This window comes from Geotrypetes seraphini, chromosome 3 (genome assembly GCF_902459505.1).
Source record: "Geotrypetes seraphini chromosome 3, aGeoSer1.1, whole genome shotgun sequence".
Lineage (NCBI taxonomy): Eukaryota > Metazoa > Chordata > Amphibia > Gymnophiona > Dermophiidae > Geotrypetes > Geotrypetes seraphini.
The window spans coordinates 122,295,263-122,317,489 of NC_047086.1; the positions used below are offsets into that span (position 1 = coordinate 122,295,263).

General features: G+C 40.5%; 1 protein-coding gene across 7 annotated transcripts in view; it reads left to right on the forward strand.

Annotated features, from left to right (window-relative positions):
• Nucleotides 1-22,227, forward strand: part of LOC117356715 (squalene synthase-like) — a 68,904-nt gene that overhangs the window by 37,946 nt on the left and 8,731 nt on the right. For 6 of the 7 annotated variants that reach the window (XM_033936318.1, XM_033936316.1, XM_033936321.1 and 3 more), the window contains one exon: nt 17,881-18,057. The exons of the other annotated variant lie outside the window; for it this stretch is intronic. In XM_033936318.1, coding sequence (XP_033792209.1) covers nt 17,881-18,057 — 177 coding nt within the window. The remainder of the gene's footprint in view (nt 1-17,880; nt 18,058-22,227) is intronic. 7 annotated transcript variants of the gene reach the window in all.

The following is a 22,227-nucleotide window of genomic DNA, read 5'->3' on the forward strand; positions in this document are numbered from 1 at the left end:
CTAATATTCTTCCCGCCTTATTTGAGTTTCCATAATATAGTGCTTGCTGAGAAAACAATTCTTTCCTAGCCAGTTGAGAGGAAATCTCATTGTATTTATATTTAGCTTTTAAAAGATCCTGTAAAGTAGATTGTTCCCATTTTGAGGCCAATTGTGACTTCTAGGGGTCCTTTTATCAAGCTGCGCTAGCGGGGTTAGCGCGGACATTTCATCACGCGCTAACCCGCACGGCAAGCAAAAAAACTAACGCCTGGTCAATGGAGGCATTAGCGACTAGCGCGGCAGGCGGTTTAACACATGGTATTCCTTGCGTTAAACCCCTACCGCGCCTTGATAAAAGGACCCCCAAGTCTTTAACATTTTGTTCAAGATCAGTAAATTCCTTTTTAAGTTGTTTCCTAATATGTACCGAATAGGAGATTATTTGCCTTCTCATGGTAGCTTTGAAAGCATCCCACAAGGTCTCTAATGAGATTTCCTCAGAGGTATTAATTTGAAAATATTCATTCATTTTTAAATGGAATTTTTCAAGAAAGTTTGAATCTGCAAGCAATGCATTATTAAATCTCCATACAGGCCTACTGGAATCTTGATCAGCAAACTTAAATTCAATCCAAACGCCACCATGATCAGACAAAATAATTGGATCAATGACGGCCTTTGTAAAAACATAATCAATTCGTGAAAAAGATTTATGTACCTGGGAACAAAAAGAAAACTCCCAATCATTAAAATGGAGAATCCACCAGATATCTTTAAGTGCACAAGATGTTACCAAATTATCTAACCCTAATGATTTTATTATTCTACTTGGTTTCTTATCCAATAATGGATCTATCACAGCATTAAAATCCCCCGCCACAACTACATTTGAAGCAGCCAGTGATAGTATCAACTGTTGAATAGCCTTGATAAATTCAGCCTGATTTGAGTTAGGGGCATAGATATTAAGAAGAGCCAGAGTATTTTTCCCCACGTTCATGTCCACATGGACCCATCTACCCAAGGGATCAGCAGAATTCAATTTAAATGTGACTAAACATTTACTATTAACTAAAATAGCCACCCCAGCCTTCTTACCTACAGCAGGGGCAAACAAACATTTACTAACCCAGCCCCCTTCCAGCTTTTTTGATTCCATGGCATTTAATTGAATATAATATATATCGGCTTCCTGTTTCTTTAAAAAGTTAAAGTGTTTTTTTCCTCTTAATTGGATGGTTAAGCTCATTAACATTTAATGAAAATATTTTAAAGACATTGTAAATGATTTTCAATAATATTCAAAGTAAATCCTACAATACAATGCAGTAATAAATAATTCCCTATACACATCCAGGACCCCATCCCTCCCACATACACCCCTTCCCCTAATATAAATCATGTAAGCTCGGATACGGATTGAATAGGCACATAAAAGCACAATTCCTCCCCACCCCACAATTCATATTAAACATTACATCCTCACTTCTTATTTCATATTAAATTAATCAAATTATAAGAACAGCATAAATTACCCAAATTCATTGGAAAAAATAAATAAATAAGAAATATTACATTACATTACATTACATTAGTGATTTCTATTCCGCTTGTACCTTGCGGTTCAAAGCGGATTACATAAGAAGAAGCTGGACATTTCCAGGAGGGTACGTGACATTTAGGGTAAGACATAGTTACAGAATGAGTATAGACTTGGTAACATTGGATGAGAGCAGTTATATTACATTACATATCAAATCTTTTTCGAGGCGTTGGTAAGTAATAAATCGGTAGGAAGAATTAGGTTTTTTTTTTTTTTTTGGTTTTTTTTTTTTTTATTTTTTGGTCGGTTGAGGATATGGTGTCAGGGAGTGGGTAACCTGGTCGGTGTATGTGGAAGAGGAGATTAGGTGTTTTGAATATGCTTTTTGAAAAGTAGCGTTTTGAGTTCTTTGCGGAATGCTTTGAAGTCAGATGTTGAGGTTAACAATCTGGTTATGGAGGGTTTGAGTTTTGCTGCATGCGTTGCTATGAGGTTATCGTAAAGCTTTGTACGATGAGTGCCGTTGAGTGGTGGGTATGAGAATGGTGTCAGTGTTCTTCTTATTCTGGGTGGAAGGTTTCGGTGTAGGCGATCGATTAGATAGGCAGGTGCTGTACCGTTGAGTACTTTGAAGATTAGACAGTATAGTTTGAATTGGATTCTGGCTCTGATCGGTAGCCAATGTGAGTCTAGGTAGGCGTTAGTTATGTGGTCATATTTTCCGAGGGAATAGATTAGTCTGAGAGCCGTGTTCTGAATGGTCTGTAGTTTTTTGATCATTTTTGTAGGACATGGTAGATATAGGATATTGCAGTAGTCCACAAGTCCTAGTACCAGGGATTGAACAATGATCCTGTAGTGTTCTTTGTCGAAGAATTTCCTTATTTTTCGTAAGTTGCGCATTGTGAAATATCCACCCCCTCTATAGATTTAATAGTAATACATAAGTAATCAACCATTAACCTTTCCCTAATAAATTACCCCAACCCTAATTGCCTTAAACTCCTTTATATTTATACAATATCATTACTAAATCTTAAAAATTAATTCATATTAGATTAATAATAATAATAATAAGCAGTATATATAAATAAGTTATTATCAATAACACATCCTCCCAACTATCATATAGTTTGAAACCTAGCTAATTGACTTATACTAGACCAAATCATTGCAATATCTCCAGTTTAACTCTTCGCCCAAATTAAATTAGATAATAGATTAGTTAACTATATTATATTAATTATATCAATAATAGTAAGTAAATAATACAATGTGTTATATATACTTTAATTATTTTTAATAACACCCCAACCTTTAACCCTGCATATAATATCATTCAGTAAAATATCTTCATAAAAACTAAATTCCTGTTCACTAATATTGATATATTTATGATCATTCCTCCCATAGTAAGCAACTCACATATAACTAATCAAAGGATTGTTACATGGGACAAAAAAAAAAAACACCCACAAATTTATTTCCTGAAACCCTGCCAAGAAGTGCATTTATACCTAAACTCAGAGAGAAAATTTTAAAAAACATTTTCCTTTCTTTACTTTCCCCATAAAAGTTAATCAAATACAATTCTGTGTAGATATGCAAACTTTACTAATATCTGCACAATCTGAACCGGCTGCAAAGACAGCTGCTAGGCTTTGGACATGTATAGGGAAACACAGCAATCAGCCCTCAGAACACTTGATGTTTATAGTTGGGAGTGTGAACCATGCCATGAGACGTGCCAGAGCAAGCTGCCTCTGTGGAAGAACTCTTGTTCCATTTCAGGACCATTCTTGAAATGATTCAGGGTGAAGGAATCATTTAAGACAGGGGTGTCCAACCTTTTGGCTTCCCTGGGCCGCATTGTCCGAAAAAAATGTTTCTGGGGTCGCACAAACATGCAAATGCTGCAGCAAGACATAGGAGGAAGCCGGCAAGACGGTAAACACCCGGGGGCAGCAGTGGAAAACACTGCATCGCCCTCGACTGGGGCGCACAAAATACTTCACGGGGCCGCATGTATCCCTCGGGCCACAGGTTGGACACTCCTGATTTAAGATATGGCTGCAGGAACTTGCAAAAACTTTGATATTCTGTTATGACTTCCTGCACACTTATGGACGTCATTATATTAGTTCCATTAAAATCTTAAACGTCTGTGTGATAAAAAATATTCCTCCTGCGCTGGAAGTACACACCCTCCATTTCCTCCTTCCTGGAATTACTCCCGATGTTAAGGCCCGACCAACAGGCCCATCCTCTGCTTCTTCCAATATAGAGACACTATCAGCTGCAGCGAGGAAAGATTACTTGGCCCGCAGAAATAAAGTTTCCTCTGGATATTCAAAGTCCATGCCACTCGACAAAGTGAGCTGCTCACCCACAGTGCAGAGCATTTCAAAAATAGCAGTTCTTAGTCATCAGCAGTTGTTCCACTCCCCGAAACAATCCCCCAGAGCTGCCACAACCCATTACATGGAACATTCAATTGTAAACTGTAACTTCATCCACAAGAGACTGCGCTGCCCAACAGCCCCCCTCCCCCAAAGTCGTTTTACATCAAGTCCGCTGCATCCAAGTCAGCAAACCAGCAGCCAGGCAAGAGAAAGGTATATAGTAGAAGGGGGATGAAGACCAAAATGCAAGAGCACCAATCTGCCAGGCACCCAAGGCAGGCACAAAACTCCCACACGCACGAATAACAAAAAACTCAGGCAAAAGCCAACCAGCAGATATATACAAACCCAGCAGGCTGCGCTCAATCTTCCGTCCATATGCACCTTCCCTTTTCCTACTACATAGTCTTGTTCACAATCCGGAAATGATCCTTCTCCAATTAGAGCACTGAAATAGTAAAAAGGGAGGTTCTTCTTAGAAATAGCTGTAGTTCTATTGGTGGGTTTTCTCTAGTTTTCCCAGCTCATCCTCAAAATGTTCTCAGGCAAGTTTAAATCTCGAGATAAAACCCAATTTCAGATCTAACGGTAAAAATTATTTTAACATTAAAAAAAACAATCATTAAGATCCCATCAAAAATAACTTAGAAAATACTATGGAATCACTTAAATTTGAAGGCAACTGATTTACCAATTATTACCAACTGTCTGATCAGCATAGTTAGATTTCCATACGTTATTTTTCCTGATCAATAAAATCCTCAAGTTTCTTTGGATCTCAAAATTGAATTGTATTATTATTTAATGTAACCTTCATAATTGCAGGGTAAAATAATCCATATCTTGCTCCTAGCTCCCTAAGCCTTCCCCGAAGATTCAAAAACTGTTTTCTGACATTAGCAGTCTGCCTGGCAAAATCTGGAAAGAAATGAAGCTTTTAATCCTTCCACATCACAGACTTCTTTTTCCTAGCTGCCTCAAAAATCTGCATTGCATGTTTAAATCTCAAACTTTAATATTAGTCTTGGCCCCTTTCTATTACTCTGGATCTTAAAAGGCTCCCTGTGTGCTCTTTCAATTTCAAACTGCTCATCAAATTTTAGGGATAGGACTTCAGGAATAAAAGAGGTAAGGTATGAAACAGGATTCTTTCCTTCCCTTCCTTCCGGTACACTGAAAATTCAGACATTAGCCCTTCTACCTCTGTTTTCCATATCTTTCAACTGGGCAGACATCTGAGCAATAACTTTATAATCCAATTTGCTCTGTGTAGCCATCTCTTCCACTGCTGTCATCCTCTGCTCCAGCTGATTCACCCGAGTATTATTTACTGCCATTTACATGGAGAGATTATCCACTACACCTTGAAGTCTAGTTAATTTTGAAGTTGTCTCTTTTAGCATTTCCTTAATGATCTGGAGATCAGTTACCACTTGTTCAATTAATTCATGAGAATCCTTTGGCAAAGGAACCTTAGATGGTGTAGGAGGATCAGCTTTAGGCCTTTTTGCACTTCCACTTGAAGTACCAGCAGTGTCTCCTTGTTTTGTTTTCCAGAAGCCATAATCAGGTTTAGTTAAGCTGTATTTCAATAAAAAAGGATGTAAATTAATCCTACAGAATGTTCATATAAGTGAGGCAAGGAGGAGCAGTGTGATCAAACTGCCATTTCCCTCGTGGCCAAGCTTCCGGAATCTCGAGTGCATCTAGTCTTTGTAATTTTTGACAGAGTAAAAAATCAAACCACACTATATAAAACAAAGGTCAGCTGAGGGGTGCAAATACTTAATAAATTTGCCTTTTGCTTTTTCTCCTGTTAGGCTAGTCCAGAGCAGTGGGGAGGCAGGAATCTAGGGAAGACTATCTGACCAAGTCAAAAGCCGTCAAAACAGCAGTCAGAGAGGCCAAATTCCAAATGGAGGAGAATCTAGCAAAGAACATCAAGAGGGATGATAAATCCTCCTTCAGATATATCAGTGACAGAAACAGAAACACAGATGGAATAGTACGCCTTAGGAAACCCGACAGGAACTATGTAGAATCGGACTCCGATAAAGCCAAACTTTTAAATGAATATTTTTTCTCAGTCTTCACTTGCGAGGTGCCGGGATCCGGCCCTCAGCTGCTGACAAGGGAAAGCTCGGAAGACCTGTTTCGAAACTTCGAGTTTATGCCCAGCAGCGTCTACTTCGAGCTATCAAATCTCAAGGTTAACAAAGCTATGAGACCGGACAAACTGCACCCCAGGGTGCTCAGGGAATTAAGTGACGTCTTGGCAGAACCATTATCTGTGCTCTTCAATCTTTCCCTAAGTACAGTAAGAGTCCCATTTGACTGGAAAACAGCTAACGTCATTCCACTCCACAAAAAAGGATGCAGGACGGAGGCTGCGAACTACAGACCGGTGAATCTCACATCGATAGTGAGCAAACTTATGGAGACTCTAATCAAACGCCAATTGGATACGATCCTGAACGAGGAGAATCTACGAGATCCCCATCAACATGGATTTACAAAGGGAAGGTCCTGCCAATCCAATCTGATCAGCTTCTTTGACTGGGTTACAAGGAAGCTGGATATAGGGGAGTCCCTAGACATCGTATACTTGGACTTCAGTAAAGCATTTGATAGCGTCCCAAACCGCAGGTTACTGAGCAAGATGAGCTCGATGGGATTAGGTGACACATTAATTGCATGGGTTAAGGACTGGCTCAGAGGCAGAACTCAGAGGGTGGTGGTAAACGGCACCCCCTCCGAAACAGCGGAGGTAATCAGCGGAGTGCCGCAGAGCTCGGTCCTGGGCCCGATCCTATTCAACATCTTCGTAAGAGACTTGGCTAAGGGGCTTAGAGGCAAAATTACGTTATTCGCCAATGACGCCAAATTATGCAACGTAGTAGGCAAGAGCACAACAGACCAAAGCACAGTGCCTAACAAAAGCTCAATGCCAGACAGTATGACGCATGACCTACTCCTACTGGAGCATTGGTCCAGGACTTGGCAACTAAGTTTCAATGCCAAAAAATGCATGGGCATGCACCTTGGCAGCAAAAATCCATGCCAGACTTACTCCCTAAATGGAGAGACCCTAGCAAGGACTGTAGCAGAACGTGACTTGGGGGTAATCATTAATGAAGACTGCCAATCAAGTGGAGAAAGCTTCATCCAAGGCTAGACAAATCATAGGTTGTATCAGTAGAAGTTTCGTCAGCCAGAAGCCCGAGGTCATAATGCCGTTATACAGATCCATGGTGAGACACCATCTGGAATACTGTGTACAATTCTGGAGGCCACATTACCGCAAAGATGTGCTGAGAGTTGAGTCAGTTCAGCGAATGGCCACCTGGATGGTCTCAGGACTCAAGGATCTCCCGTATGAGGAACGGCTGGATAAGTTGCAGCTATACTCACTCGAGGAACGCAGAGAGAGGGGAGACATGATCGAGACGTTCAAATATGTAACAGGCCGTATCGAGGTGGAAGAAGATATCTTTTTTCTTAGGGGGCCCATGGCAACGAGAGGGCATCTGCTGAAACTCAGGGGTGGGAAATTTCATGGTGACACTAGAAAATATTTCTTCACCGAAAGAGTGATTGATCGCTGGAATAATCTTCCACTGCAGGTAGTTGAGGCCAGCAGCGTGCCAGATTTTAAGAAAAAATGGGATCGGCACATGGGATCTCTTCATAGAGGTAGGTAAAGGGGGGGTCGTTAGAGTGGGCAGACTGGATGAGCCGTGGCTCTTTCCTGCCGTCAGTTTCTATGTCGTCTTACCAGTAGATGGAGGCAAATAAACTGAAGTTTTCCAATGACATCACTAGTATAAGACAACATGCAACCTGGAACTAATCAATATTTCTTTGCCTCCAGCACATAGTGCAGTATTTTTTGAGTCAGGACCAACTCCCCAGTAGAGCTCCTTGTCTGGTGTTAGCTCCCAGGGATTGGTCTAAAAGCTAGTTTTGGAGTAGGATCTTTCCCTCTGTAGCCACTGAGTCACTCTGTATTCTGCCCAAAGGGAATGTGTTTGTGGGGCAGAGTACTTCTGCACAACTTTTAAAGGTAGAAGGATTGTTAGAAGCTGGATGTTCCTGCTCAAAGTTTAAAAACAAAAATTAAAAAAGACACACAAAAGGGAAAATAAAGTAGAACAAAACCATATGGGGAATCCCTGGCAGGTTTGTCAGATTCAAGGGCGTTGGGAGGAGGCATTGTGTCTAGGCAAGGATGCCAGGTGGAAGGCGGTACATGGTCTGTAGGACTGATGAGTTAATATTAAAGCTGCTCCTACTGCCCTGTCTGTGCTAGGGGATCAATTTTTCTTTTTTAGCAATTTCCTCAGAGTTGGTGCTGAGCAGAGCACTGGGAATTGAGCTGTCTTCTAATGCAGTCCAATCAACTGCAGCTAACTGATTTTTTTGTTGTTGTTGAACAGCAGCCATTTTCCTGCTAGACTGCAAAAATCCTAGAAAGCCTAAGGGGAGACATCATTTGCTTAGATTAACAGAAGAACTCATTTCCATTGGACTTGAGGCTACAGTTCTGTCATGCCCTTGATTTTATGTCTTTATAGGACTCTTTTGAGGGCTAGGAAACCCTTCCCCTTAAAGTAAGCAACAGTTCATAGGTCACCATCTGTATTGGATGTCCCAGAGTCTTTGGGGGGGGGGGGGGGCAAGTCCAGGGAAATAAGTGGTCTAAGGTCCCAATTGAGACTTAGAAGGAAGATGGGTTCTAACTCTGTTTTGTCTGCCCTGAAGGATATCTGGTGAAGAAGGAGTAGGTATACTTAAACTATTGGTATATTTGGTGTATTTTATTTTGTTTGCTTCTAAATTAATTATGAATACATTAATTGTTGCTGATGAAAATGTGCTCCTCCCCCCACCCACTAATTGAGATAATTAACTATAAATTGAGATGTGCCTGGGTGGGTGGGGACAAGACTATATTTAAGGTATTGCAATTTGATTTTAGACTCTTAAAGATTTTTTTGAACAATATTGCTTCCCTAAAAGATGGGTATTGGATATGGTCCTCTAATCTACTGGATCAGTAACCAATACTTTTCTACTGGAACGGATGAATCTCTTCCTGTATGCATTTCCTCCATTCCCTCTCATTCTCAAGACTCTAGTCAAGTTGAAGAACGGTCATGCCACCATGATTCTGATAGCTCCTTGGTGGCCGAGACAACCTTGGTACTCCCTTCTACTTCAACTCAGTAGCAAGGAGCCATACCTTCTACCAGTTTTTCCGTCTCTGCTTACACAGAGTCAAGGATCTCTACTTTATCCCAACCTGCAGTCTCTGCACCTGACAGCTTGGTACCTTTTAACATGACTCCTCTTCAGTTTTCTCAACCTGTAAGAGACATTTTAGAGGCTTCTAGAAAACCTACCACTAGACAATGCTACCATCAAAAATGGACTAGATTTTCTATGTGGTGCCTCTCTCATGATAAGGTCTCAAGATTCCTCTTTATCTTCTGTTCTGGATTATTTTTTGCACTTATCCATCTTTGGCCTCAAGTCTACATCGATCCGAGTCCATCTCAGTGCAATTGCTGCTTTCCACCAGCCTATAGAAGGGAAACCCCTCTCTGCTCATCCGGTGGTTTCCAAATTTATGAATCAATGTTAATCCAAATTTATGAATCAATGTTAATCCTCCTCTCAAACTGCCTCCAGTGGTTTGGGATTTCAATGTTGTTCTTGCTCAATTGATGAAGCCTCCATCTACGGCTCATCTGAAGTATCTCATTTGGAAAGTGGTATTTCTCATTGCCCTCACATCTGCTCGAAGAGTCAGTGAGCTGCAAGCCTTAGTTGCTGATCACCTTTCATTGTGTTCCATCATGACAAGGTGGTCCTTCGTACTCATCCTAAATTCTTACCTAAAGTGGTTTCAGAATTTCATCTCAACCAATCCATTGTTCTTCCAGTGTTTTTTCCAAAGTCTCATTCTCACCCTGGAGAATCAGTTCTTCATACTCTGGACTGTAAACGTGCTTTGGCCTTCTACTTGGAACGCCCAAACCACACAGAACTGCTCCTCAACTTTTTGTCTCCTTCGATCCAAACAAATTGGGACATCCAATCTCTAAGCGTACCATCTCCAACTGGATGGCTGCTTGTATATCTTTCTGCTATGCCCAGGTTGGACTACATCTACAGATTCGAGTCATAGTCCATAAAATCAGAGCCATGGCAGCTTCAGTAGTTTTCCTCAGATCCACTCCTATTAAGGAAATTTGTAAAGCTGCCACCTGGTCCTCGGTTCATACTTTCACCTCTCATTATTGTCTGGATGTTTTCTCCAGACAGGATGGTCATTTGGCCAGAGAGTATTACAAAATTTATTTTCCTAAGTTGACAACGCTCCCACCATTCCATTCTGGTTAGCTTGGAAGTCAATATACATCAGAAATCAATACTCCATTCATATGAAGTGGTCTCAATTCAGTCAATTGCACCCCACTCTTATTGAACTAAAAGTTTAAAACATACTATTCATGCAGGAAAAGGCCTCCGAAATAAGGAGTACTACGCTTATGGTCTCATCATAGTTGTAATCCTTGTACATACTCCATACTGCAATCACTGGCCAAAAACCTGCTCTGTGTTTTATTTTTTTTATATTCAAGTTTCAAGTTTATTCAAGTTTATTAGAATTTTAATATACCGACTATCAAGCAAATATCTAGCCGGTTTACATAAAGTTTAAAAAAAAAATTTTTCTAAAAGAAATAGTACAAGTATTTATAAAATATTAAATAAATTAAAATACGTAGTGAACATTAATGACTTTAACATGACAAACTGGATAGTGAGGGCAAAAGGGGAAAGGGTGGGTAAAGTTACATTGTAGAGAGAAAAATGGAGATAGAAGGGTTAGGGTTATAACAAATAGGGTGGGGAAAAATGTATGTAGTGTAGAATAGTATGTAAAAGTATGATAATAAAGAGAAGTCTAAACGGAAGAAAAAGCGTCAAGAAATAGGAATGTTTTTAGGCTCTTCTTGAATTTATCGAGGTTTTGTTCTTCTCGGAGTGGTTGTGGAAGGGAATTCCACAGTGTCGGGGCAGATACAGCAAAATTTATTTTTCGTGTGTAGTAAAATTATTTTATAGACGGAATTAGTAGGAAGTTTTGATTAGTAGATCTCAGAATTCGAGGGGAGTATAGAGGAATGAGTAATTTGTGAAGAAACAATGGCAAGTGTGAAGATTTTATTTTGAATGTCAGTAAAATAATTTTGTAAGTGATACGGTGTGTCACAGGAAGCCAATGAGCGTCTTTCAAAGCTGGTGTAACATGGTCATATTTGCCTAAGTTATAAATGAGCTTTATGGCCGAGTTTTGGATTAATTGAAGGCGTCAAATTTCTTTTTGTGGTAATCCATTGAAAAGGGAATTACAGTAGTCTAAATGGGAAATAATCAATGAATGGACAAGAATTTTGATAGATTCAGTTTCTAACATTGAAGTTAGTGAGCGAATTAAGCGGAGTTTATAGAAACAAGTTTTTACTACAGAACTTAGATGGTCGTGGAATGATAGGCTGTTATCGATGGTAATACCTAAAAGTTTTATTTTTGTCTCCATTTGGATTGGGATGGATTTGATAGAAATTTTTTCTGGAAGAGTTTCTAACTTTTTGGTTGAAAATACAAGACCGCGAGAATTTTCTATATTGAGTGCAAGTTTATTGAGGTGAAGCCAGTCGTTTATTGAATCCAATATTGAATTATTTTATATTCGTGTTTTTATTCTACTGTTTTAAACTTAGAGCCAATAGGATCGGGAGGGGGTGGAGTACATTATGACGTAGGTTAGAGGGTGTATATAACATGGGCTAGCGCCATCTTGCCAGTGTTTGAAAATTTCTGACAGAAAACCAAGAGGCAGTAAGTACATTTGGTAGAATAAAATTGATATGGGTTTTAATAGTTCTTTTTGATAAGTTATTGTATTGGTTTTAATCTTTAGATACTACTGTGCCATGAAATTGGCCCTGAAGCAGCAGACAAACTAGTGGTCTGTGAAATGCCGGTCACGTCGGCTCCGGCTATAGCCCCGAGAGCGCTGAAAAGCTCCAGTCCTGGTCCCGGCAGTCTGAGATGGCACAGAATAAACAAAATCTATAAATGAAAACAGAAAAACTAAAAATACCAGATAAGTAAATTCTTGTTAGTTTTTTTCAAATACTGAAGTGGTCTTTTTCGAATATTCCTTGTGAAACATATTAGCCACAAGATATAAATATAAATAAAAAATTATAAATAAAAGGTTAATAAAAGTTTAAAACAGTAGAATAAAAACACAAATATAAATAAAACACACAGAGCAGGTTTTTGGCCAGTGATTGCAGTATGGAGTACATCTACGCTGGCAGTGACTGTTTATGATACCATAAGCGTAGTACTCCTTATTTCTGAGGCCTTTTCCTGCATGAATAGTATTTTTTAACTTGATTAAATAATTAGTTCAATAAGAGTGGGGTGCAATTGACTGAATTGGAACCTCTTCATATGAGTGGAGTATTGATTTCTGTTGTATATTGATTATTTATACCACTCAGTTATAATTCTTTGTAGCTTGGAAGTCACCCATATGTGAGAATAGGCTGCCTGCTTGTCCTGGGATAAAGCACAGTTACTTACCGTAACAGGTGTTATCCAGGGACAGTAGGCAACTATTCTCACAACCCACCCACCTCCCCTGGTTGGCTCTCTGCTAGCTTTCTGAACTGAGGAGACTCGCCCTGTGCTGGGCGGGAAGGCACTCGCGCATGCACGATGCGGCTGACTCGAAACTTCTAAAGTTTTCTACAAACAAGTATGCTTGCGAGGCTTTCTGCATCGGGGCTCCGTGGATGACGTCATCCATATGTGAGACTAGCTGCCTGCTGTCCCTGGATAGCAACTGTTACAATAAATAATTGTGCTTTATGGTGCCTCAAATATTAGACCTGTTTCTGGGTATATTTGACCTGCTGATTCAAAAAAAATGGCACCAGTTTTCTCCTATCAGCTCTAGTCTTTGAGATACAAAACATGTGCCATATAAAAAACACTCTTTTAGTCTGCTCGCCCATTAAAAAATCAGGATATTTTAATGTAGTGTTTAAATTAATATCTTTTAAGCATGAAGGAAACATTAAAAATGAAAAGTGTACAACATGAAAATCTACTTATTTCATACCAAAAGCATAAGTTTATGATACAAACTTTCCAGTCATTCAACACACAAGAAACTCCTTTTGTAAGACTTCCAAGAATGGGATCTGCTAGGACAATACTGCATAAGATTCCAACAATAGTCTACCATCATGTGTGCATCTGGCTTCCATTGTTTTTATGTCTTTGTGAAATCTTTCACATGCTCTTCGCTTAAGTCACCAAGGCTTTCTGGAAAGCGATCTAAGGGCTAGATTCACTAAGAAAACCAATCGGTTTGCGATCCCTTTGCGACCCGATTTTCCTCTGACCCAATTCACTAACCTCTGTGCTGATCCGATCTGATTTGTGCATGCAAATGAGGGGAAACGGCATGCAAAAAAGGTAGGCAGCGATTCACTAAACAAATCTGGGACACCAACTGGGCTGGCTAATCAACAGAAGAAGCGGCTGCTGGGGACCAGTCGCTCACGTCCTTTTTGACTGTCCTTGCCCTGAAATCCCAGCCCTGAAGCCCATCAAACCATCAAAAAAGCCCCCTGCTCTTGGTTGCCCTGCATCTTCCGCTCTGCTCTCTGCCCCGAAAGGTAGCGAACAGAGATACATCGCTGCACTTCTAGCCCTTGAAGAGCCCTGCTCTTGCTGCCCCAACTCTCCTGCTCCCTGCCATCCTTCCCTGCAGTGCGAGCCCGTGGTTTTAACCCACTGGGCTGCACTGCAGGGAAGGGCGGCAGAAAGCAGGAGAGTCGGGGCAGCACAGACTTCCATTTTGGTCACAAACTTCTCCTCCACAGCCCCGCTCGGTTCTCTTTCATCCCTTGCAATGGAGACAGCAGCACTCGCACACTGGTGGGAAGGAGGAGACCCGCTACCATCCCTCCCTCTTCCCCTTCACCTGGAAGCGGGGATGAGACCGGGTCCCAGTGCAATATATGGGGAAGAAGTGCAGGTGAGACTGGGTCCCAGTGCAATGTATGGGGAAGAAGCATGGGTGATACTGGGTCCCAGTGCAATGTGTATGGGGGAAGTAAAAGTAAAAAGTTCCAGCGGAATGCGCAGACCATCTACAGGCAAAGAAGATGGTCTGCGCATGCATCGGGATCACTCGGTACCAATCCGTGCAGTTGGTGGGGGGCATTCCTTCGATCACTCCTATTTGAATATTAGCCTGTAGTGAATTGGTCGGCCTGCCACAAATCGGTCACGACCAGGCAGGTTAGTGAATCGGGCCCCGGTCCCCAAGTGACTGTGCAGATAATGGACTTTAACACTCACATTACAGCTGTTCTGCCCCCATGTTATGTGGGCATTTGCTCAGTTTCTTATATAAAAACTAGTTAAGTGTTTGTAATAGATGTATAAGTAATGTGCTCTGTGGACTTAAATTCCCAGAGGGCTTTGCTTTCCCTGAGAGCTGGGCTGCTTCCTCAGAGCATAAGCCTGCCTCCTTCTCAGTGTTGCCAGTTGGGTGGTTTTCCTGCCCGATGGCAGGAAATAAAGGTCTTGGGCGGGAAGTGGGTTTTTAGGCTATTTTCTTTCTGTAACTAGCTATTTTGGGTGGGTAACGGGGGTTTGTTTGTTTTTTCATTGGTTCTGCTGCAGTACAACGGGCCAATCACAAATGACCTTAGGAACTCTGAGGTTGTTTGTGATTGTTCCATTGTGCCCCAGCTGAACCAATGAAAATTCCTGAATCTCGAGACCAGTCCGGCAGGAACAGCCAATCTTCACTCTGGTATTGCCACCTACTTCTTTCAGCAGGTTTCAGAGTTTCAGTCCTGAGCAAACAGCATACCGGTATGTGTTTTAAAGCTACTAAATCCAGTGGATTTGTCATTTTACAGGCTCTACATTTTTGGGCAGACATTTGTGTGGGGTGGGGGAGTACAGGGATGAGATGCTGACTGTGGGGGTATACTGGTTGCTGGGCAGAGAACATTGGTGAAGCTTCTCTGGAGTACTGATATCTGAGATCTGAATATGCAGGTATAGATGACTCACTGAGAAAATGGATAGACTCCCTCATAGGAGAGGAGAAGTATAGGTGTAAGGATCCAGAGGTGGTGTCCTCGGCTTCGGAGTAGGAGGCCTCAAAGAGTCTTGAGACCTGGAGAAATGAGGCCTGTCTCGAGAAGAGGATCTGTGCCTCGATGGATGCCTCGATTGATGTGGAGAACTGTGCCTCGAACCAGGCAGGTCTCGCTGAGAGGCACGTTGAGGAGTCTTTGCCCTATGCCTCGGAAAGGGCAACGCCTTATGCGAGGAAGGAGGGCTGGAGCCTGGAGATCGAGACTGAAACACCAAGAGGCATTGAACTCCTTGTGACGAGTTATCTCAAGGCACTGACATGGACTGGACTCCTTGAGTAACGTGCTGAGGCTCCAGACGAGATACTCAATTCCTCATCTCTTCATCGCATTTTTTCTTAGTGGGGAACTCCTCAGAAAGATCTCTTCACGTCTCCTCACAACAACAAACTGCCTCAATTCTGCTGCAGGATATACTCCCCTCACTGTCTGGAGGCAGATGCTTTTCTATTGGAATGGACGAATCAGTTTCTCTATGCATTCCCTCCATTCCCTCTCATACTCAAGACACTTGTCATACTCAAACAGGAACATGCCACCATGATTCTGATAGCTTCTCGGTACCTTGGCAACCTTGGTAATTAAATCCAACAATCAAAGTAGCACTCTTTTTAAACTTTGGCGATCCCTATCTTTATTAAATACAAAACCAAAACATAATAATAATACTCCAACTGCGGAGAAACTAGCAAAATTTTTCAACAACAAAATTACTCTTATTATAAATACTTTTCCAGCCATTAATTTTGATGATTTTACTTTAGGTTCTAATGAACGTGCACTAATCTTCATGGACCATCTCTGGAAGGCATTTGATCCTGTTTCAGAGCTTTAAGTCCTAAAATTATGTGAAAAATTGAAAAGGTGTAACTGTACTTTGGATCCCTTCCCTTCCTATCTTTATGGTAATATTACTTTACAGGCTATCACTTACTAAATCATACTCTCAGTAATGGTCATTTTTCATTAGAGATGGGTAAAATAGTTTTAACACCTTTGTTGAAAGGGGTTGACTTGGACCCCTCAGTCTCTTCCCTACTAATATTGCATTGAAATCAAATATTATATTACAACTTGACTTCACTTCTAGAGCTTTGGGTATTATTCTGGATTCCTCTCTCACTTTTAATGACCAGATAAATTCCTTAGCAAAGAAATGTTTCTTTAATTTGCGCATGTTGAGGAAAGTCAGTTCACTATTTTATCAAGAACATTATTTATTTCTGGTACAATCCATTGTGTTGGCCAAGTTGGACTACTGTAATTCTATTTATTTGGGTATTAAACAGGGCAGCTTAGATCGTCTCCAGTTAATACAGAATACAGCAGCCAAACTTATTTTTGGAAAGAGAAAATACGACCATGTTTCCCCATTGCTGAGAAAACTCCATTGGCTTCTGGCCCATCAAAGGATACAGTTCAAGTGTGCATGTGTGGTTTTCAAACTCATTTATGGAATATGTAACTCTTTGATTCCCCTTGGTTGGAATTCCTTTAGATCCTGCTATTCAAGAATTACAACAATTAACAAATTAGCATTTCCTTCTCTGAAAGGTATTAAATGCACTGGGAAGCTTAATAAATCTTTTACATTTAAATTGCTGAGAATTTGGAATGGACTTCTAGATTCTCTAAGACTTGTAGATCAATTATATCAATTTTGAAAAAGTTTAAAAACCTGGTTGTTTTCACAATAGTTAGCTGTCAAATAGTAATTTTAAGCAATAGTAATAGTTGTCAAATAGTAATTTTAAGCAATTCAACATACTTTTCTTCTAACTTTTTCCATCCATCTAATCAATTTCTGTTTTTATCCCACAGTTTTTACTTGTTATGTTTCATTTTTTAACAAACTGTAAACTGAGTCGAGCTCCTTAGGGAGTAGATTCGGTATATAAAATGAAGATTAGATTAGTGACAGTTTAATTGTATCTACTTGAACTTAGGGCTCCTTTTACAAAAGTGCACTAGCAGTTTTAGCGCACGCACCGGATTAGTGCGTGTTATAGCACGCGCTAGCCGAAAATCTACCACCTGCTCAAAAGAAGGTGATAGCGGCTAGCGTGCGCGGCAATTTAGCACACGCTATTCCGCACATTAAGGCCCTAGCGCGGCTTTGTAAAAGGAGCCCTTAGTGATGTAAGATTTGTCCTCCTACATCAGTGTATTGCAAACTGTGTGCCTCCTGAGATTTCAGGTGTGCCGCCACACACTGGCGAGGAGGTGAGTCATCCGTACTGGCTGACCGCCTACAAGATGTGCCTATCTTGCCGGCGTCTCTCCTCCTCTCCCTGCATCTCCCCTCCTCCTGGATCCCTCCATTGAAGCAGGTCATGGCCAGATGGGCCTCCGCGCATGTGTGGACATCGACATGATGACATCACACATGCGCGTGATATCATTGCGTTGATGTCCGTTCACTTCCGGGTGTCTTCCGGACGGGGCACTGGGTTTAGTGTGCTGCTAGCCAGAAAGTTTGCGAGGCATTGTCCTACATAGTAGGTTAACCCTATGTAGACACCGATTATACTGGAAAAATTAGCATCAGTCATCATGTCTCAAAATCTAATTCTCAAACACCATTATTATTTGAACTCATTTAAACACTTCAACATGTAGAAAGTTGGCCTACTTTCATTTTAATCTATTTTCACATGTTAAAATTTGTATTTTGCATACTAAGGTTTGGGGCAAGTATACTAAGAAGCTGTCTGATTTGGCTAAACCAGAGAACATTGATATGGCTGTGCAGTGCATGAATGAACTGATTACAAATGCTCTTCACCACGTACCTGATGTCCTCACCTATCTATCTAGGCTGAAGAACCAAAGTGTGTTCAATTTTTGTGCCATTCCACTGGTAAGTTTAGTAGATATTACAAAAATGTTATCGAAGCCAGAAAACATAAGGCTAAAAGTTCACATTTTTTTTGTCATTCATATAGTAACACATACTATCAGTGATCTGTAGTTTCTTCTGCAGAACCTCTGAGCTAAGTAGATTTACTACTACCTGGGAAGGAAAGCTTCCTTCATTCTGACAGAGCCTTTAGCCATCTGTTTTCATGAGTTTACCATGCTTTATAGATTTAATGGTATATGCTAGAAAACTATTAAATCACTTCTAAATGTTTTTCACTGCATGTAGAAATAAAGCATTATCCCTAGATGTCCCGGTGAGCACACAATCTATCTAAAGTACCTGGGGCAATGGCGGATTAAGTGACTTGCCCAAGGTCACAAGGAGCAGTGCCGGATTTGAACCACAACCTCAGGGTGCCAAGGCTGTAGCTCTAACTACTGCACCATACACTCCCATACTTCCAAAGCTATATTGAGCAGGCCACCTTGCAAAGACCAAATGCTCTTTGGCAAAGAGCTGGATGATCTCATGGCCAGTGCAGCAGATAGTCACCCTAGGTCTTTGCCAGGCAGTGGACCACATTACCCTGAGGGAATCGGTCGTATTAATGTTTTTGATTCTCGACAGATTTGTTAGTCCACAGTGGGATCCTCTGCTCATAGATTGTTGAATGGTTCGCAACAGAGGTTAGGAGGCTCCAGGCAATCCCAACCCTCAGGTTCCCACCCAGCAGCAGCATCCAAGAAGTCCTGATGTCGTCATATCAGGGGGCCTAGGCAAGGATATGCTCGGACCACTGGGGATGGACAACATCCAGAGAACTACTTGACTTAATTTGCAGACTCTATGATCAGAGAAAGCAGGCAAGGTCCAAGCAATGGTGAATTGGCTCATGGATATTCAAGCCATAGAACCTGTACTGACCATGGAATTAGGCTTGGGCGGATACTCTGTACTTTATCATGCCCAAGAAAGACTCGGACAACTGGAGTTGAATCCAGGATCTGAAATCAATCAATGTAGCACTGAAAGTGCCCCATTTCAGGATGGAGACTGAACATTTGGTCATAACTTTGGTGGCTCAGAGGCTTATTTGTATATTCCCATATTTCTGGCTTACATGAAGTTCCTGAGACTCCATGTGCTGGAGACACATTCCCAACTCTCGGCACTCCTCTTTGGCAGGCAACAGCACCTCTTAGCTTAACCACGGTGATGATAGTTGCAGCAACGCACCTGTGCAGGCAGGGGCCAGGTGCATCCATACATGGATGATTGGCTGTTCAGAGCATCATGTAAGACCGACAGCAAGAAAGCAGTGGTGCAAAATTCCCCACCTACTTCAGCTTGTCTGCGGTGTTCTTCGCCCACATGTTTAAAGACAATAGACTGTTTTCAGTCCAATTCTTTATATGTGAGTTTGCAAACCATTGGACCCCTGAGGAAGGCGTGTTCGCCGAAACCCGGACCATGTAAAGTCCGGTTGGATTTTTATCACTGTATTTTTTTATCATTGTACTTTTTTAATTGAATCTTCATGGTTTTAGATGTCAGTGTTTAATAAATTATCTCCAGAACATCTGTATCCACAGTTTTTGTTTTCATTGGTGGATTGTTTTCACTGTGGATCATTGGGTCTCCCCATTTTTCTTTGTTTTAATTCATAGCCATACATTTAAGGGTTTCTTTTTTAGTATTGTATATCTGCTTTCACATGTCATTTACAAAGCTTTATGTTCACTTATTTTAGTATTCACCCTGTTTTACAGCAATATGTTTATTTTTCCATACATTGTTTTATGTATCTCCGGTTTTACTTTCTTGTTTTTTCAGCACTACAATAGTAATCTACTTTTCATTTTTGTTTTTGGTTCGTTTGGTCATTATTCTGTGATCGTTTTATTGCTTCTTTACATGTTTATCCATGCATCACATTTTTATGGAACACTCATTGGAACATTGGTTGTGCTTAGTTCTTTTCTCAGATTGGTCTGTTGCTTTTAGTAGTGTAGTACTGTTGGTTTTCCATCCTTGGCACATGATGTTGACATCATTCTATTGAGACTCTTTTTGATTGTATCAACTTTCCCACAGTTTTTTTTCATTGCATCTTTTCTATGTACGAGGACTACGAGACTAGCGTTTTCCACAACAAGTGGGTATTTTTAAAGTTTTGCCATTTTCACGCCCCGATTACAGGTGCACTAAGATTTATCTTTTATGTGGTACCTTTTTAAGCTTTTAATGCCGCTTTAGTAAGTTTTATAGTTCATATTTTACATCATATTGTTAATGTTTCGTATTGTTAATATGTTTGTTCAAGTTCATGGATTTGTAAAATCCATTTAGTTCAAGTTCTTCTTTTATAGATCCTGAGTGGTTTTACCCAGTGACTTTTTATGTGGCACATTTTAATTACAGTATATAATTTTTCATATATATTTTTATGGAATACATATCTCTAAATTGGTTTAGGCTGGTTTTTATTAAATTTATCATTGTGAGCATTGTTCTTAGCTGTCTGGCACTCTTATATCATCTTTTTTATTTCTACTTTTTTGCAACATCTTTTTTGATAGCGTATTCAGCCAAAAGTGAGCACATCAATTATTCTCATGTTATGTGTGCCTTTGTCTGATTAAAGATGTTATATGATTGTTTTTGCTAAATGCTAACACGTCCATTATATTCTATGGACGCGTTAACATTTAGCTCGCGCTAAATCGGCTAGCACACCTTAGTAAAAGAGGGGGTTAGTCTGTCTCAATTTATTTATATACTCTTGTGTATTATATAATAATTTTATTATATACACACGTATTTTCAATATCTACATATTTTTATTGTCTTATGATTTTCATTTAAGCTATGCTCACTGCTCATATGTTTTAAGAGCTTTTAATTTAGCAGGTCATTGATCTGTCGTTATGAATATTTCACTTGCATTTTTAAGCAAGTCCGTGGTTTTATTTTCTCTGTTTCAGAAAACATAGCACTGGTATTTTGGATTTTTATAACCACATATTTGAATTCATTTCATGTCTAATCAAGTTCCTCATGAGTTGCTTTTATCTGTACCTGTCTTCTCCACTGCTGATTCCAGACTTCGTTCCTTTTATCTCACTGCCCCTTATGCCTGGAATAAACTACCTGAGTCCATCCGTCACGCCCCTTCCCTTGTTCAAAAGTAGGCTGAAAACCCACCTTAGTGAGAGATCCTTCAACTCATAACCCTACTCCCCTCTACTCACTACCCTAGCTAGCAACCATCCCCTCTAACTATAACTCTTACATTGGACTGCCGCTCCCTGTTCATGTGAACTGTGTGTGTTCCTCAATACAGGTTTGTTCCCACCTACCCAATTCAAATAGATGTAGACTGGGACAGTAGGAGGAAGCAGCAGACCATTGTGCAGCCATTCACTTTCTCCTCCTTTTGCCATGCAGTCTCTGTAGGAGAGATGGAAGGAGATTGAGAAGAGCAGCTGATGCTGATGCTGATGCCTATGCAGAAAAAGCTAAAAGGAAGGAATTATGTGCAAATTCTGCATTGCACAGAATCACCCACAGAGTAAAGTACTGGTAGTCCAGTCAATTAGACATCAGATTTGGTTGAGTTTTCTGGCTTGCCTTTCACACGGTAACGTTTACATCTTTTTGGTGATTAGGCTGCTCCCAAACAGTGGCTAATTCGAGTTATGTACCCGATTTAATCCTTTCATCTGTAGAACAAGCATTGTTTACCACCTGTAAAATGTGTTTTCTGGAGATAGAATTGATCAAGCACACAACTCCTTCCTCCTCCATAGCAGTTGCATTCCTTCTAGAGCTATAGGACTAATGGAATTGCTGAAAAGAGACTACTGTGTCTGGTACGGCCACAACTTGAATACTGTGTGCAGTTCTGGTCGCCATATCTCAAAAAAGATATAGTGGAATTAGATAAGGTACATAGAAGGGTGACAAAAATGATAAAAGGGATAGAGTGACTTCCCTGTGAGGAAAGGCTAAAGTGGCTAGAGCTCTTCAGCTTGTAGAAGAGACAGCTCAGGAGTGATACGATAGAGGTCTATAAAATACCACATGGAGTGGAAAGGGTAGATGTGAATTACGTATTCATGCTTTCCATAAATACTAGGACTAGGAGGCATGTGATGAAGATACTAA